This window comes from Momordica charantia (assembly GCF_013281855.1).
Source record: "Momordica charantia cultivar OHB3-1 chromosome 9 unlocalized genomic scaffold, Mcharantia_2.0 BLBB01000009.1, whole genome shotgun sequence".
Classification (NCBI taxonomy): Eukaryota; Viridiplantae; Streptophyta; class Magnoliopsida; order Cucurbitales; family Cucurbitaceae; genus Momordica; species Momordica charantia.
This window is the reverse complement of record NW_028275167.1, coordinates 31,580,821-31,597,805: the sequence shown is the minus strand read 5'-3', so window position 1 is coordinate 31,597,805 and position 16,985 is coordinate 31,580,821. Positions and strand designations below refer to the sequence as shown.

At 35.0% G+C, this 16,985-nt stretch overlaps 2 protein-coding genes across 2 annotated transcripts; one reads left to right on the top strand and one right to left on the bottom strand.

The window, feature by feature from the left end:
- Positions 1–588: 588 nt before the first annotated feature.
- On the top strand, positions 589–4,599 carry LOC111019650 (nuclear pore complex protein). The gene is made up of 9 exons (XM_022296047.2): positions 589–1,165; positions 1,259–1,312; positions 1,479–1,538; positions 1,649–1,759; positions 3,202–3,267; positions 3,332–3,418; positions 3,589–3,690; positions 3,995–4,144; positions 4,268–4,599. The coding sequence occupies exons 1-9, from the start codon at positions 770–772 to the stop codon at positions 4,382–4,384; spliced, it is 1,143 nt and encodes a 380-aa protein (XP_022151739.1). The 5' UTR covers positions 589–769; the 3' UTR covers positions 4,385–4,599.
- Positions 4,600–5,786: 1,187 nt separating this feature from the next.
- Positions 5,787–16,937, bottom strand: GCS1 (glucosidase 1). Its single transcript, XM_022296111.2, has 22 exons — positions 16,446–16,937; positions 16,295–16,368; positions 15,428–15,679; positions 14,424–14,598; positions 13,585–13,671; positions 13,368–13,436; positions 13,169–13,265; positions 12,622–12,704; positions 11,380–11,487; positions 10,364–10,485; positions 10,134–10,241; positions 9,973–10,046; positions 8,907–9,032; positions 8,694–8,761; positions 7,723–7,872; positions 7,594–7,644; positions 7,350–7,406; positions 6,671–6,820; positions 6,494–6,585; positions 6,299–6,408; positions 6,146–6,209; positions 5,787–6,065 (listed from the first exon to the last, which is right to left on the bottom strand). Exons 1-22 carry the CDS (start codon positions 16,743–16,745, stop codon positions 5,921–5,923), a joined length of 2,562 nt encoding a protein of 853 aa, XP_022151803.1. The 5' UTR covers positions 16,746–16,937; the 3' UTR covers positions 5,787–5,920.
- Positions 16,938–16,985: the final 48 nt, after the last annotated feature.

The following is a 16,985-nucleotide window of genomic DNA, read 5'->3' as shown; positions in this document are numbered from 1 at the left end:
AGAAATTTCAAAATAGTTTTAAAATATTAATCGGTTTGGAAAACTCTGCATTCTAAATTCATAAATATACGTTTTTTAGTGTCTTTTTACTAACGATTTATTTTGAAGTTATTATTATTATATATATATTTTTTGAATTATGCGTTGAAGATTAATAATTTTGTTATGATGTATAATATTGATTTTTTTTTTTACCAATTATCTGGTCACGATTTTAAAGATTGTTTGGGATCGTTTAAAAAAACAAATTTATGTTTTTCTTCAAAAAGATTTAGAAATAAATGTTTGGATGACTATTTTCTTAAAGGTTATTTGTCTTTATTTTATTGTTGAATTTTGTATACGGTTATAGTGTATATATATATATATATATTGAAGGATATAATAATAATTTCAAGGGATCTTTATAAAACATTTAAAAATTATACTATAATAGAAAATTAGAAAAATACATTGAGGACGTGATTAGACCATCCTTTATTTATTTTTTAAAACAATTTACAAATAAGTCCCAATTTTGTTAAAAATTGAAAATTGAACGGGTCGACCCGACCGAGTTCTGTTCTGCCAAAAGTCGCGGCAAAAGTATTCGCAGTCGCTGCTGCCCTAGACTTCACTTCTGGTCCTCGCTTAAAACTTAAACCCCTTTCCTGTCAAGAAAAGAACAGAGAGAGGCTTTTCGTCGAACTGGAACACTAGTTTCGACTCTCAAATGGCGTTTTCAGTTTAAGAATTTAGGTTTTCTCTCCGACTCTCCCTTGCAAGTACAATGTTCGGAGCTCAACCGTCCTCCTCCGCCTTCGGCACTCCACAATCGACTCCTGCCTTCGGCACTCCGTCGTCCACTCCTGCCTTCGGAACTCCGTCGGCGTCTCCCGCATTTGGAAACCTTTCCTCAACTCCTGCCTTCGGGACTCCGTCTACGTCGACTTTTGGCACCGGCTTCGGATCGTCTCTCTTCTCCACTCCATTCTCTTCTCAGCCTTCACAACAGCCACAGCAGCAGCAGCAATCACCGCTGTTTCAGCAACCGCCCGCCACAGGATTCGGTTTCCAGACTCCGTTTGCCGCGCCTCAGTCCACTCCCTTTCCAAATGCTCAATTGACCACTCAGATGGCTCCGGTGGCGCCGCTTCCTTTCTCCATGGCAGATCGAGATATTCAAGTACGTTCTGAATGTAATCGGCAAGACCTAGCAATATCTCCTTTCTTCTTCTGTATCAGCGCCTATTTATTTTTCTTTCATTGTTTGCATCAGGCAATTGTTGAGGCTTACAAGGACGAGGCAGGAAACCCTAAGTATGCTTTCAAGGTTTGCTTCCCTGTTATAAACTGGCATTTATGTTTTTATTTGTACTTATACTTGAGTGTCGATTATCGTAACGAAGGATATGATTAATTTTCTTATAAGTTCATGGAAGTAATATGCTCATCATTTTACAGTAGATTCTAAATTGACGCTTGTGATGATTTTGCAGCATTTATTGTTCAGTGTAACCGATCCTCAATTTAGGGCTAAGCCTGCTGGTGTATCAGACGTGAGTTCAATATTTCGTGTTTTTTTAAGTCTGAAAATTTTAAATCTATTTCTATGTATTATTTTTCGTTGGATTCTGCACTAAGTTCAGAGAATAGTTTGCATTGCCAGATAATGTGGGCTGAGGCTATGACAAAGCTGGAAGGCATGGAAAGTGCTGATAGAGAGCGATTGTGGCCACAGCTTGTTCAAGGTTTTAAGGATTTATCTCAGCGCTTGAAGGTAATTTTTCAATTTACTGCAAAATGAGGTGTGAAATTCTTTGATTACTTTTTAAGATTCTTGTCTCAGTGCTTGAAGGTTGTGTGTGTCTTCCATGTATATGCTTAGTTCATCATGTTCTATGAGTTTTTAGCATAGCCTTTTGTTATAGATTCAATTTTCTTTTTCATCATTTCCTTCACTGGTGGTGAATTCACAGGTGTGTTGTTCTGCTGCATTAACTAATATTAATCAATTTTTTTTCCTGCATCATGGATCCAATTTGATACTTGGGTTCTGGATATCAGTGGGTGATCTAAAGTTTCATTTGAGAGATGGCACCAGTGACTGTATAATTATATGTTTAGTTCACCTGTTTCACAATATTAAATTAATTTTTATTTTTAACTCAATGATTATATTAGTTATGTTTTATATTAATTATATTTTCTTTTCAATATTGTACTTAATTTTAACTGCTTTAATATTCGTCTATTTCCACAATTTTGTTTGAAATAAATATTTAGTTTAATGATTTTTGACATAAATAATAGTTTTATTTAATTAAATAAAAACAATTGTTTGAGGACTAACTGAATTCTTAAAATTAGGAAAGATTTCAATTTTTGGTGAAATTATGGTTTCAATTATTACGGTGAAGAAAAACTAAATTTAAATCTACAAATCAAGGATTAACATTATTAGAGAATAAAATTCTTATATTGACCAAGATTGTTATCATTTAAAAAAAAAACCAGCAAAATTGTTTTAGATGTTGTATATATTGGACAATTTCAAATTTTCTCGCGGCATATGTGCCGCCTTTGTGCCTGCAGTATATTCGCCCTTGCCGGATGTCATTATGCTGACAAATGCTAATGCATGGCAAGTAGTTATTTCTTTTCCCTTCCATATAATAATAATGGTCCATTTGCTATTGACTTTCAAAACTATGTAAGAAAGGTAAACGGATTTTTAATTATTCAACTCACATAAAATGTCTTGGAGTCATATTTGATAGGATGCCAATTATGTTTTATTCGATGCATCAATGATTGGTGAAACAAATGTGATAGCTTCCTGATAAGTTTTCTGTTTCCATTTATGATTACAAAATTTGGTCTTGCGTAAATATGATTATCTTTCTGTTTGAGTATGTACCGATAGTACGTGTTCGTAGTTGTAATGTGCTGAGCCTGCCTCTGCATGTACTTCCGGTATTCTTTTTTCAAGTAAATGCTCTTGAAAGTTGTGAAATTAAGAATCTGTTTCGTTTCAGTTACTGTTAGTAAAATTATTTTTTAACATCTAAAAAATCCTGACATTAGCTCATTTCTTGAAACTATTTTTTGTGCATACTTTTTTGCCCATTTGAAGCATATATTTTTCTTTGTAATGAACTTGTGTTTGCTGACTTAAATACCCTGGTTTCTTGGACTGACGCTCTAGTGGGGTTAATGTAGATTCAAGATGAAGTCATTCTTTCTGATGCTGAGAGACTGCGGATGACCCAAAGCAATGTCAAAATGGTAGGTTTCTGCTCCATTATTGATAAAATTTAAGTTTTCTTTTCCTGATTGATGTTTGATGCAGCTTCAGAGGCATTTTCTAGCTGACACTCTACCTTGGGTCCAAAGATTGCGGCAGAAGGAGCAAGGTCTACAAAGGCGTCTCTTGAGAGTATGTATTATTTCAGCTAATAAATGAGCAAATATGCAAAAAAGTGCTATGAGTTTGATCTTCTCATCACCCCCCACCTCCCCACCCCCCAAGAAAAAAAAGGTTAATTATGCTTCTTATGCCAAACTGCATCTAAATTAAAGTTTACCTTCTTTTGTTTCCAAATTTAGGTCATGAGAATTGTGGAGGCACTAGAAAGTAAGGGTTGCCGAGTGCCTGTAATGAAAGGGGAGGCTGAATTGGCTGAGAAGTTAGCTTTAATAACGAGGCAGGTGGGTATCCCTCACCCATTTTACTTTTATTGCCAAATAAGACACTAAAGTTCTCTTGGGAAGTTAGTAGGTCATTTCCGTATAGTTTGATCAAATTCAAATTTATCCTTGTTATCAATATAATATGTAAACAATTCCAAAATATAATATGTTCTATAGTTATTTTACTTGTAATGAGTAATTCTAATTTCAAAAATATTTCAAATGTTTAAAGGCCATATTCCTCTTTATCAAGTCAGTGGGGTAAAATATGTTACTTATCCCAAAAGGTTGCATAGAAATAATGTACTTGGACACGTTTCAGTTGAAAGGATCCGGCGCAGAGCTTTCTAGGAGGGTGCAAAATTTGCTCACATTTACTCGTGGTCAAGCAAATGGCTCCAATTCTGGTAATTCCATCTATCTTCAAGGATCAGCAAAAATACACGAGCAGAGTCTTGCCGATATGCAGGAGGTGCGTATAATTTAAGTGTTTGGAGTTTTGCTGGAAAAAAAGTTAACAGGGTGCAATTTTTGATAAATACGTCATGTTATTGTCCAATTTATTATTCAACTTTATTTGCATGTCGTGTGTCAGGTTTTGCAGCAGCAGACCGAGGCCATTGCTAGACTTGGTATTGTTTTAAAGCGAGATGTTAGAGATATGGAAATCATAATGGCTGAAGACAAAGAGATGACAGATGATGCTAGTTAAAAGAAATCAAGTTCAGATTTCTAGTTGATCGTTTTGTTTTGTGATAGATATTTCTTGCTTCATTTTTCTGAAGTAAAAAAAATCCGTGTTCACAAATTATGTACTGCACAAGTAATTTTGCCAAGTGGTGGCCAGCATTTCTTGAAAAACCAGAGTTAGTACTTGGTTAACATTGGGTCAACTTGAACTGATTAATACTTATTCGGTTTGAATTCGATGCAGTGTTAAAAGGAAACTATAATGGGGTTCAGAGGCAGCAAGAACAGTTGCTATGTTGGCATCTGCAAGGCGTCGGATTCATCTTTTTCTTGTCAGGTGAGGTGACTATCCTACTCGTGAAGAATCTCTGAAATCTGTGCGTTTAGGTGGTAGGCTTCTTGTTACGAAAGCTTATGCTAGGGAGGGTAAAAATGTAGTAACTTCTTAAGGTTAGGTATGCTTATATTGAGTAACCTCTTGAGCTAGTCAGGCATGTTTTTGAGTGACTTTAAGAAGGAAGGGCACGCAGACTTGGATGATGTTAAATATTTCAATGGGTTTGGGGGAAAATATAGAGCTAGGAGAAGGATCTGGAATTTCTGCCGAAGATTTACAACAAAAGAATCAAGTAGGTTAGATTATGAAATTTAGAGAAATCAATACCTTAAAGAGAATTTAAAATTATTGCTTTTTCAGTCGTGTGTTCTCTATACCGGATTATTTGATAACCATTTCAATTTTCTCCTTTCAGAACAAAAAAAAGGCTGTTTTATAACTATTTTATTTTAGGCTTTTGGTGTTTCATTCTAGTTTTCAATTCTTTTGTAAAATTGTAAAGTTTTTGAAAGGAACAAAAGTTTAGTAGACTTCTAGTTAGTTAGAAGTAGGATTGAAAAATCTGTAAAAAATTTTAGAAGCTTAATTTATTTGACACTTCTAACCGTTTCTCGGTTTCTCTTCTTTCTTAAAATTCTCTCTTAATGATTTTTTTCTTACATCAATGATAATAATAAACCTCTTCTACCATTTCCCACTAAACGTTATTTAATATGGTATGGATTTTTGTTTTTAAAGATCTTATCAGGTGGAAGATTAATTTTCTATTTTTGAAACTGTAAATGATATTTTTAATTTTTTTCCAAAAAAAATAAAAATTATAAGTATAACCTTCAATTCTTATTATGTTATAGAGATAAAAGGAACTTTTGAAAAGTCATTCTAGAGATTGCATGGATCACAAGAGTGTCGAATACAATTAAAAATTTGAAACTTGAAAAATTGAGTTATTAAACAAACGGTTGTGTCACACACGACAATGCCCTCAAACCCTTCTCGTCGCAAATGGGAAAAAAGTTTGAAACGTTTTAATAAATATGGATAATAAAATGAAATTATGAATGGCTTACCGAGATGAATCCATGGGTTAATTTAAACGTCGATCTATCTCTTCCACGTTATTTACCAAAATGTCTCCTGCATCCAATTCAATTCATGTGCTCCAACTGTTGTTTATAAGTTTTTAGAGTGCAAGAGAAAGGGGATAGGGATACAGTCATCCTAACTTTCTGTATAAGCTTCTGCCATGATCAACAGCACCAGAGACGTCCAACCAGTAAATGGATGCGCACCTTTTCCCTTCCCCGTCTTCTGATTGTACTGTTCCCATATGAATCCACTCTGGTGATAATTTCGAACCACATTTCTGCACCAATAACCAAACAATCTAAGCTTCCTGTACGCAATGAAACAATTAGAAAGAAGTGGTTTGTAGGAGGAAAATACCTAATCAAATTGCTTCTCAACTCATCCCGAATAGTTAGGGCTCTTTCTCTATAGGGTCCATCCTCTGAAATTCGGGTCACGGTAAGGTAATTAAAGCAAAGAAAACGAGGTTCCCATTAGAGTCTAGATAGGAAATGATGGCATTACGGATACCTGTGGCATAATGGTTGAGTGCTGAAAGAATCAAGTAATTCATGTTCATCCAAATGGTACCTCTCCAATAAGGCGCATCATGCTCTGTATTGTGTTTCATGTATAACGAGCTACAGCATGGAGTTTTGGGAGCCAAATTAGTCCATATAATACACAGCAGAATTCATCAGGAATTACAAGTTCTGATATAGTTACCTTGTTTTAGACAGGGAACGGAGCCCGTAATTTGTCCAGAATACACTTCGATTTGAAATAAGATCAAGCTGTTTCCCAAGAATCCAAGATTCCTGTTGGAGAGAGGAAGAGAAAAATTCAAGCCTCTTCAGCACCGGAAAATAAACATGTGAATAATTTCATGTTACTGAAACTTACTGGTGGAATGATCCTCCCCATCAATGGAAAAAGACTGACATAACCGATATGAGGAACCATTCTCAGTGTCGGTGTTTCTAACACTTCCCGGATAAGTTGTCGAGTTGTATATCCCTGCTCTACCATCACCTCTTTCCAAATTAAACGAACCTACATGACATCAATCATTGCATTACAAAACACAAGAATAGACTCTTAACACTCAGTAGCTATATCCTTAATGGAGATGGAAATTTGAAGCCTTTGTGATAATGTTCATTCTGTAATTTCTCAAACAATACCTAATCCATAATAAAGGAACAGCCTCGTAAACTCCTCACAAGCCAAATTCATATGTGGGAAACTAAGAATTTTATCCCTCATATGCATATGGGGTTTTATTTTAGGCTCTTGGGAGGGGGCTCCCTCATCCCCTGCCCCTAGATGGTCTTCGCCTTTTGTGATTAATACATACAAGTTTCTTATTAAAAAAAAAGTACCAAAGACCAAATGAGAAATCATCAAAACAACCGGGAATTACAAGAGTGTTTCCAATTGGCCTACATAGATTAGAAGAAAAAATACAGCAATTCAAAGAATAAAATTCATGCCCCACCCACCCACATATGTAGAGTTGATTTCTAGGATACTACTAAATTACAGTCATATTGCAGAGACAATGAAAATACAGAGATCATACCTTTTCGGTGTGATTTCCGAAATCTAAATAAGTTCCATAAGCATCATCAAAGTGCATCTGATAAGGCATCAATTATAGTCATATTAGAGGTCTAGAGCTTAATATGTATTCCTATATTAAAATGAAATTTGAAAAAAAAAAAAAAGATCGCCTACATAAATACATTTTGAGTTGAAGGAAACCTGAGGAATCCATACAGACGTTATAAAATACATTTCCAGAAGAGATGAAAGTGACAACCAACCTGATTCAGAAGCTCAAAATTCGACAGTGTGTTTGCAGCTAAACTATATACCTGCATCACATAAGTTCATGATAAGTTGAAGAAAAGAAAACCTATGAGATACTAAGTTAATCTCTCTTGACGAATTACCATTCCAACTTCCTTTCCCTTCATAGAAAGCTCAGAAATTGAATGCATGCAATCCGCAGCAAGAAGCATCCAGCATCGGAGGTCCACATGGCGCTCATCCTCACTTGGGTGTGAAGCACGAGGATAATCGTCCAATCCAGACATCAGTGTCTATAAGTGCGAACAATTTGATATCATGTAATACTTTGTTGGTAAGTCTAGCATATTGATAATGCATAGATAAGAGAAATGTCAAAGACACTATTTTGAAGTCTAAGAGAAATATGTTTCTGTAACGTCCTACAGACAAAGAAGTTCACAGAAATTCCCTTATTCTTTTAAAATATTTGATGATTTGCCCTGTGATGAACTCCAATTTTGTTAATAGTTTTGAACATATACAGATGTCCAACAAAATTAACTTAGGCGCATAACTAATCTACTTTAGTTCTCTCTATTCTCTTTACTATTGTATAATTAAACTGAAAATGGTGAATATCAAGCATATGGCTTCATGATTGGCTTCAATCCACTTTTTAATTACAAAGCACTAATCTACTTTGTAATTACAGTTTGTTTGTTTTTTATTATGCAAGATTGGAAAGTTGTAATTGTATAGTCTTTAGGGGAGCGTTCTCTCCACTCTCCGCGTTTAGGTTGTCTCCCCCTTTTTGGGTTTCTTGGTTCTTTGTTTCTTTCGAAAAAAAAAAAAAAATGGACTATTGGCCTTCCCAGCACCATGTACAAATAAGAGTTGTTTTCAAACAAGGATTTCCTTTCACTATCACCACGCCACATACCAGCATGAGAATCTAAATTACCCCAAGTAATTTATAAAGATCAATATATATATTTTTTTCAATAATTGACGATGGAAAAACTAATAATTGGATAGTCGTATTGATAAGGTAAAGATGTACAAGTGATGGAGGGCTCTGTTTACTTCACCAATAGTGTACGACAGAAAAAGAGAGAAGAGTTTAGAATGAAACCTGAGGGTTAAGTTCACGAATTGGTGAGCTGTCTCTTCCATGCCAGTAATAGCTGCTTTCCTCTTTTCCTGTGTTCCTCACACACGCACATACATATATCTTGATTAAAAAAAGATATGTTCTCATGCATAGTGAAAGAACCATTGAGTGGCCGACTACCTTCCTAAAAATAAATAGAACTTGCAAAAACAAAAGGCACATGTATGCAGACACCTGGCTGTGTAGTATTGAACCACTGGAACCAAGCTTCCAAGCGGACAAAAGCTCTTTCTAAGAATGAAGATATCTTTGAGCTCTCTTTGGCCGTAAATGCATTTCTCTTTAGGCCATGGACTAACTCTACAAGAAGAAACAAATCAAATCACCACATAGCGACTAAGATTTAACCAAAGTTTTTTATAACTTATGTTACAGATCACAATTATATGCTACTACCATAATAAAGTAAGTTCATCTTTACTGGTGAACAAGATTATATACAAAAGCAGAAAATGTAGAGCTTGTAAAAGTTTAAAACCACCACATCACTTACGCATGCTCAGATTTCTGTATACAATCAAGTGTATATGGGAGTGTTTGGCGAAATGCAGAAGATATATGATTTCAAGAAATAAACTCTCATCAAATGTAGTGGCAAGGATTGGTAGCAAACTCATCGTCTCTAAGGATTCTTAAAAGTTCCTCATATTGGACCTTCGATTAATGTTCATCAACATTTGTTGTTTCTTATTTATATAAACAAAGAAGAAAGAAGTAATTCAGAGCTTCGTGCATAATCTACAATACAATATATCTTTCATGTAGCAGATATATAAGGAGCATTCTGCATTGTAAACAACTTTCTTTTCCTCCATCAGAAATACAAGTGAAAATTACAGGGGTGAAACTCTAATTACATCTTACTATGAATGTCTCCCAACACCACTGGCATGCCATCGTGATTTCTGTTTTCTTTGTTCTCATTTCCCTACAATTATGCTCTCTTTCCTTTCTTTTTCATTTTTTTAAATAACTAGGGTATTGGGACTCCACTCGAAGCATTATGATCATGGTCCACCCTACTAATCCAGGGGTGGTCTCGCCCAAACTCTCTTTTCTCAATATCTTTAATATCTTTAAATATTTGGGGGGGGGGGAGGGAATAACCAGAATACCATAACAGGAATAGACATATATTGTCACACAGGACTAGAAATAATGCTGGTGGGTTATCATTGCTTGGTCGCTGCGGAATAAATTCCTCCAGGACCTTACTGCAATAAAATTATAAAAAAATTACCACGCATGACTAGAAATAATGCTGGTGGGTTCGCATTGCTTGGATGCTGAGGAATAAATTCCTCCGGAACCTTACTGCAATAAAATTATAAAAACAAAGTGGAAGATACTTCAGGACAGGTTGAGCATAATTTAACATCACAAATTTGAACATGCTATCACCTGAGAGCTTCAGCCCCTAATATTTGTTCGCGTGGAATCCATCCATCGATATTCATTAGATCCAACCAGTGACCAAGAATATCTAAGCAAATATAAATATCCCATCGCCTGTTCAGCATTGGAAAAAATGTAGGTAAAGGTGTCAATAATTTTTCATATCCAAGAAACAAATAATCTATCAGCAGTTGATGATATAAAAAACTGCACATCTAGAAACAATAAGCACTTGCCAGATCAGCAGCTGATGAAAGCCTTCATCCCACAAAAATCCCCTAGGGAAGACAGGACGGCATGGAACAGCAGTGTAAAGCTCAGCAGGCCAATAAAAAAGGAAACTATCACGACTTCTGGGCTGCAATAAATTTAGCGCAGAATTTCCTCAGAGGTCAAATTAATAAGATACAAATGTTCACAGGTTTCAATGCAAAAGGAATAGAATACAAATAGAAACATGGAGACTGAAAAATAGAAAGAAAAATGAACAATGTTATGGAAAATTACAAAATACAAGTTCAATAATATTGATGCGAGAACGTTAAATCTGTAGATTATGTTTATTTCTCAGGCCAATCACAAGTAGTTACAAAAGTAGTAATAATCACTTAATAGTCTTCAATAATTACTTAATTCTACTCAATCTCATATTTTCAGTAATTATTGAATTGGATTCTATAATTATTTGAACATTATTCAACGATCTATTGAATATGATTCAATAATTATTAATATTTAATGCAATATTTGTAAAATTTTATCCAGTTCCCTTGGTTTGCAGAGTATATGGAGTTCGTATTTGTGATTGTTTTTCTTTGCTGAGGAAATCTCATTCCCCTATTCTTTTGCTTCTTTATCTTTGCCTAATATGGGCACTCACATCTTGTAAAATTATCAAACATCCAAACAAACATCATCAGTTTATTTGTATCATCCAGTGTCTATGTCTACTCACTTCCAGAGCACTAAAATCCAGTCCTTAAGATTCATTATTTTAGAAGGAGATTTCATAAAAATGCTCGAATAAATATCGAGGCTGATGGAGCATTTAAAACAGGTATACTTGCTCATACTATGAGAGGGATGTCATTAAAAAGAGATTATTTAACGATAAAATAAATGAAGAATTTGTGAGCTGGAAAAGAGAGAAAAAAAACATCCATAATGGAGAGGCTTTTGTAACAATGACATGATGTTTACAAAATCTTCCAGACATGCCAACAATGAATGAGGAAAAGCTCCAATCACTTACATGAGAGGCACCTGGGAGTGCAATTTTGGACTGGCCATAGAAATAGCCAATGCCACCTAATAAGTTTGCAACAGCAGCCTTACCAACAGTTGTGGATTCTAAATCAAACTGAGCATAATAGCAAGATTAGATCCATCAATGAAAAATTACAAGATTAATAACTTGAACAGAATATAATCTAGCATCAAAGAAGCAAATATCAATTAGAAGTTGGAAACCCGTGCTTTTCTTCTGCCACTTTTTAGATGAACTCCGTATATATTGTATTGAACATAAACTATGGAAAAGATTGCCAAACATGCATTTTGCCTAATAGGATAACACATCCAACTTTTGATGCTTTGCTGTACGTGTGTATCAGTGTCAGACATCTCTGACACACAATTCAGATACATGTTTAAAGTGTCAGATATTCTTACTACCTTTTTCAAACATAAGGGACACATTTTTCTTGAAGGATGGATCATACATTTTTACCACCAAGAAATATTAAAAATAAACTAAGATAGGAAATTAATTTTCCTTTTTACAGAAAAACCCACAAGTGATCGCTACAAAAACTAAATGCTAAAAAAAGGGTGACATGAGAACTTATGTTTAAGATGAGAGATTATTATTTGATGAACTTGTTATATATTTTGTTGGTTACTTAACGTTAATTTGTTATTGGGAAATGTTGCATTTTGAAAATAGAATTTGCTTCATGATATAAAAATTTATTTACAGCTGAATGTGATCGCGAGTGTACAACCATCATATCACATATCTCAAATAATCTTTAAAAGCATTCATACCGTGTCTTGCTTGAAAGGAAAATCAAAAGCATTGAAATGTTTGGAGGTATAGTAATATTTTTCAGTTCCTATTCAAAGCATTCCTGGTCACCATAATCTTCCTTTTCTTTCTTTTTTGGATGTTTTGAAATGGTATCTTGAGTCGGTGCTCTAGCTATCCAAATAACATCCAGCTATGCGCTATGTCCACCAGTAGTTACTCAATTAAACCCAATTAAATCTTATTTTTAATAACTTTATGGCTGGCCATTGTAGATTTCAATGAAGTATTATATCAACATACTACTAAATTTCTAATTGAAATAAATCATGCACTGGTTTATCCTTATCCAGCTCCATCGTGAAGAGATAAATATTACATATAAATGATTGAAGATGCAACAAAAATTCAAAATATAGAAAATATAAGATGACAAATAGATCGAGAATATCTCCAAACTATAAGTACCTTGTTTGCCAAACCAAAGCACTTCTCAAATTTGGTATCAAACTCTAATTGTTTCTCCTTTAATCGATCAGTTAATGATGAACCTAATTGAAGTGGGGAAACAAAAACAATACATGAAGAATGGAAGCCACAAAAAAATAAGAAACCTTTTCATGAATAATTGACATACCTGTGTAAACATACATAACCATAAAAACAATTAGACTCTCCAGAACATGTGGAAATGAATGAAATAATTTTTGTAAGGATTTTCTTTTTCCCTTGACTTCTACATGGTTTCCCTATAACATGAATGACTGAGCGCATACACACAAAAAAAATTCAAATCAATTAGATAGCCCTTCTATGTTCTTCTTTGATGCACTGTTGAGGCTAATGATTCCTTATCCTCGTTTCTAATTTCACAACTTTTTACAGTTCAGTTGTTTCTTATCAACACACAAGCACACAAAGATTTAATTCCTTTCTCAATTCTAAATTTGGGCCATGCCAATGGGCAACTACTAACTGGATCTTGTGGATCCAAAATAAGATTCACAGTAAACACCTGTAAGACGGTTGACACGTTCCTCTTCTCTAGAACCTGGAAACCCAGTTCCCGAAATGAAAGTCATATCTATTTTAAATGGAATTCTTCCGGAGATCTGCAAAATACAAATAAATGAATCGCACATAAGAAAACAAGAAAATGATGTCACTCATATGGTTCAAATATTCCACTTTCTCCATGATATGACAAAAGCAACCTGGAAAACTAAAATATTTGAAGAATCATCAGATGTATCAGATAGCTGCAGTCGACCAAATTTTCTTGCCTGGTAAAACAGATAATTGAAAGAAATATTAGTGCAATGTCCATCACAGATACGTAAACCCCATAAGATTATTCAGGGAAAAAAATCAGACATCATGGGGCATCCACATGTATTTAAAACAAAAGGAGGAGAAAAAAGGGTAACCTACTTGTGTACCAAGATTTTCCTGGACAAGTTCAGATAAATTGTGAAAATGTGCAGTCTTAAACCCACTATAATGGATTTTCACATCCTCCTGCAGGGGCAACCATATGAAAGGAAAAAAAAAATGATATCACCAGATTCACCACAATGATCAAGTAAAAAAATGCAAATAGTATGAGAAAACAAAGAAGATTATGTCACAAGCAATCCCAATTACAATAACCACACCAATTCTGAGATTTTGAGGGGGAGAAGTCAACTGGGGGATGAGATGGAAGGCTTTCTAACTTGACAGTTAAAGGAATCCAAATGGTACCCCATTAAAGGGGCAGACTAAAATTACTTAGGAAATTAAAGAGTTTAATTTCAACAATCGATTATGAGAAAGAGAAATCTTATCAGATGTTCATTAAGCTATTTGACTGAGATGTGAGGGATTGAGGGTTGAAAGCTACAGCAGAACAGATGATTATGGAGATCTTTACTGATGTGGTCCCGTTAAAAGAGTAAAAAATGCAGAAAATAGAATGGAAGATGATCAAAACAATATATAGCTCAAGAGAGTCAATAGATTGGAAGTTGACCAAATTTAATGCTTTTTTTTGGATTGCAAAAAGCACATTCTCTTTCTTCAGGAATTGCAAGTGGATTGGAAGTAGTAAATGCCAACACTAGTCCATAAGAATTCATATAAATCTAACGTAGGAAATTTCTCACACTAGAAATAATACTTCCTCATTTGAAAAGAATCCAGAGAAGAAACTAAGAAAATTATTTTTAAAAAGAAAAATTTTCAAAAAAAAGATCTAGAGAGACCTCATGCTTTTACTTTCAGGAATTTACCCTAGATTTTAAATGTAACTGCCAATTTCCAATATCGCTTCGTGAACCTGATGCTAGGAGTGAAGTCTCATGCATGTCCATGGCATCACTACTCAAACTTAAAGAATTTCCATCTTCATCTGCCAAATAGAAAAAAAGATGTCCAGTTCTTAACATTTCATCAGCCTCCTCAGATCTGCAAATTCAGCAATAAATAATAAGAACTTGTTCATCTTTACTAAAGAAGCATGATACAATCAACCATATTCTCAAAAGGGGAAAAAAACTATTCCAAGCCTCAAGCCTACACATCATGTAAGTTGCAAGTTAAAACAGATTTAACAAATATTCACAAAGTCCACGACTCAATTAAACTAATAGTCTGATTCTGAATCCTGCAGGACAGGTTCCAGTACAAGTGGCTCAATAAGAAGACGACTCGTACATCAAAAAGTGGAAAGTGTGTTAGATGACATAACCATATGGTCAGCAATGCAAGATTCTATTGATATATATGCTTCAACGTGAGTACATTACTTACAGGGCAAGAAAAAACTAACTTTCAATAATACCTCAGATCATTTATATTTATATTACGAGAATTTTTTTCAAATGCAAAATACACTTCATTTTTCTTCTAACACCTTCCGATGCCTAATTGTCTTCTGAAGATGGATGCACAAGAAAAATCCCAAGCTAGACATTACCCATTACAGGTGAAAGATATTTTTAGCGTGTGAGAATATGTGCACCTAGTAGTCCAATCATTTACCAATATGTGAAGCATATGAATAAAGTGAATTATTAATCCCCAATCAAAGGAAGGAACAAGAAGTCGACAAATGTTCATCAAGGACTTTACATGCAAGGCTAGATCTTTAGTGAACTAACCTACTACCAACGACAACTGTCCACAAAATAAGTTCCAATCCAGTTACCATACATCTACTCACTAACAAGTTAGTATTTCAAGCCACATCAATGCAAACAGTGCTTAAAATACTTTTTTATTAATAGCCATTTACTTCTTGCTATTAACTTCAATGCGAACAGTCCAATCTCCACCATAGCCACTACCACTCTCCTTTGTTTTCAGAAAACTTGTTGCCAAAGTCATGTCCTGGTCAACAAGAACTTGATGTCCAAAATCACGTGCATTATGATGAGTCCAACCATATGAGCTTAGTTCGTCGGAATCTTGGCACACATGCCTCATGAAATATCTTCCATTCTTAACACCTAACCACATCAAGCCAGCAAGCAATGAACGTGGAGTCCTGAGAGATAAGAGAACAATTTATTAGCTAAAAAACTATGTATTCGTCCAACCATTTAATAGAGTGGAGAAGAGTAAAATATGTGATCGCACTTACGCCAAGTGCATGTGTTCCTTTGTACCTTTAATTGAAAATAGATGTAGAAGAATTGGCTGAAGTCTAGATTATCATTACAGTGAACCATCATTATGTAACGGAATCATGGAGATAGAAACTCTAAAATAGTTAATTCAAAATTAAAATCTAACAACACAGCTACAGTTGACCACTCGCCTTAGAAAAAATGCAACTACCTCAATAGCTTTTAATCTTAGAAATTCGTTTATATTAGACATTTTTTGTTATATTTATTAGACATGTTATAAAGTCATTTATAATAATCCAACAATATGTACCGACTTTTTAAAATGATTTGGAGTGCATAAATTGATTTCCATAACACAACAAATAGAATCGAGCCATTCCAACCACCAAACACGCTTAAGGTTATGTGGTACAACACAGTGCTTCCTACAAACTCAAATTGAATAGTTGAGCATCCTGGAATTACGAACACATAACTCAGTTCAATTGTTGAAAACACGACGAGACTTTATTTTCAACTCAACAAAGTACCTGGCTCGCATTCCAAGATAAAGATGAGGTCGATAAGTTCCCCAGTACAAGCTCTCTTTATGTTCCCCTTGAAACTGTCTCGAAAACCGCATAAGAGTTGGAACTAAAAATATAAATAGCAAAACAGAAATAATGGAAGAAGTGTGTCCACCTGAGGAAGGTCGATAACTCTTGGAGCAGGAAATGGCGTAATAACCCTAGGAGTCTGATGATCTCCGACTGCCATCAGGCTTCTGATCAAATACAGTATGACGAAGAACGCGATGAAGCTAAAACCTACCATGACCTTGAGATTAACATTGAAAATGCGAATTGAGTGACGCGATTTAGTTCTATCTCTGTGGCGTGTAGAGATATCCGGAGATTGACGGACGGCGTCGTCGTCGCCGCTGTCGACGGCGGAGGATGATTTAATTCGGCTTCGAGGATTCCGTCGACTATGTCCGGGCATATTCAAATCAACGATTTAGACTCTCCAAATAGAAGAATCAAGAGCAACTACACCTTCGTTGAATCTCTTCAAGCCGCAAGGAGCAGGAGGAAGAGTGAAGTGGAGAGAGTGCAGAGAGGAGCCTCGTGTTTGAGATTCCTGGTTCTGACTTCTATAACTTGTCCGGTGACGCCTTGACTCGAAGCGCGCGTGGGTGGAAGCTATATAAATGGAGTTTGTTGGCGCGCTAAATTAGCGTGT

Bases quoted from the DNA above. Each gene is read 5' to 3' on its own strand.
- LOC111019650 (XM_022296047.2), top strand. From the start codon at position 770: ATGTTCGGAGCTCAACCGTCCTCCTCCGCCTTCGGCACTCCACAATCG. The intron at 1,313-1,478 runs GTTTGCTTCCCT...ATGATTTTGCAG, and splicing joins ACCCTAAGTATGCTTTCAAG to CATTTATTGTTCAGTGTAAC. The intron at 1,539-1,648 runs GTGAGTTCAATA...TTGCATTGCCAG, and splicing joins AGCCTGCTGGTGTATCAGAC to ATAATGTGGGCTGAGGCTAT.
- GCS1 (XM_022296111.2), bottom strand. From the start codon at position 16,745: ATGCCCGGACATAGTCGACGGAATCCTCGAAGCCGAATTAAATCATCC. The intron at 10,486-11,379 runs GTAAGTGATTGG...AATTTATTGCAG, and splicing joins CACTCCCAGGTGCCTCTCAT to CCCAGAAGTCGTGATAGTTT. The intron at 6,821-7,349 runs GTATGATCTCTG...GATGTCATGTAG, and splicing joins TCGGAAATCACACCGAAAAG to GTTCGTTTAATTTGGAAAGA.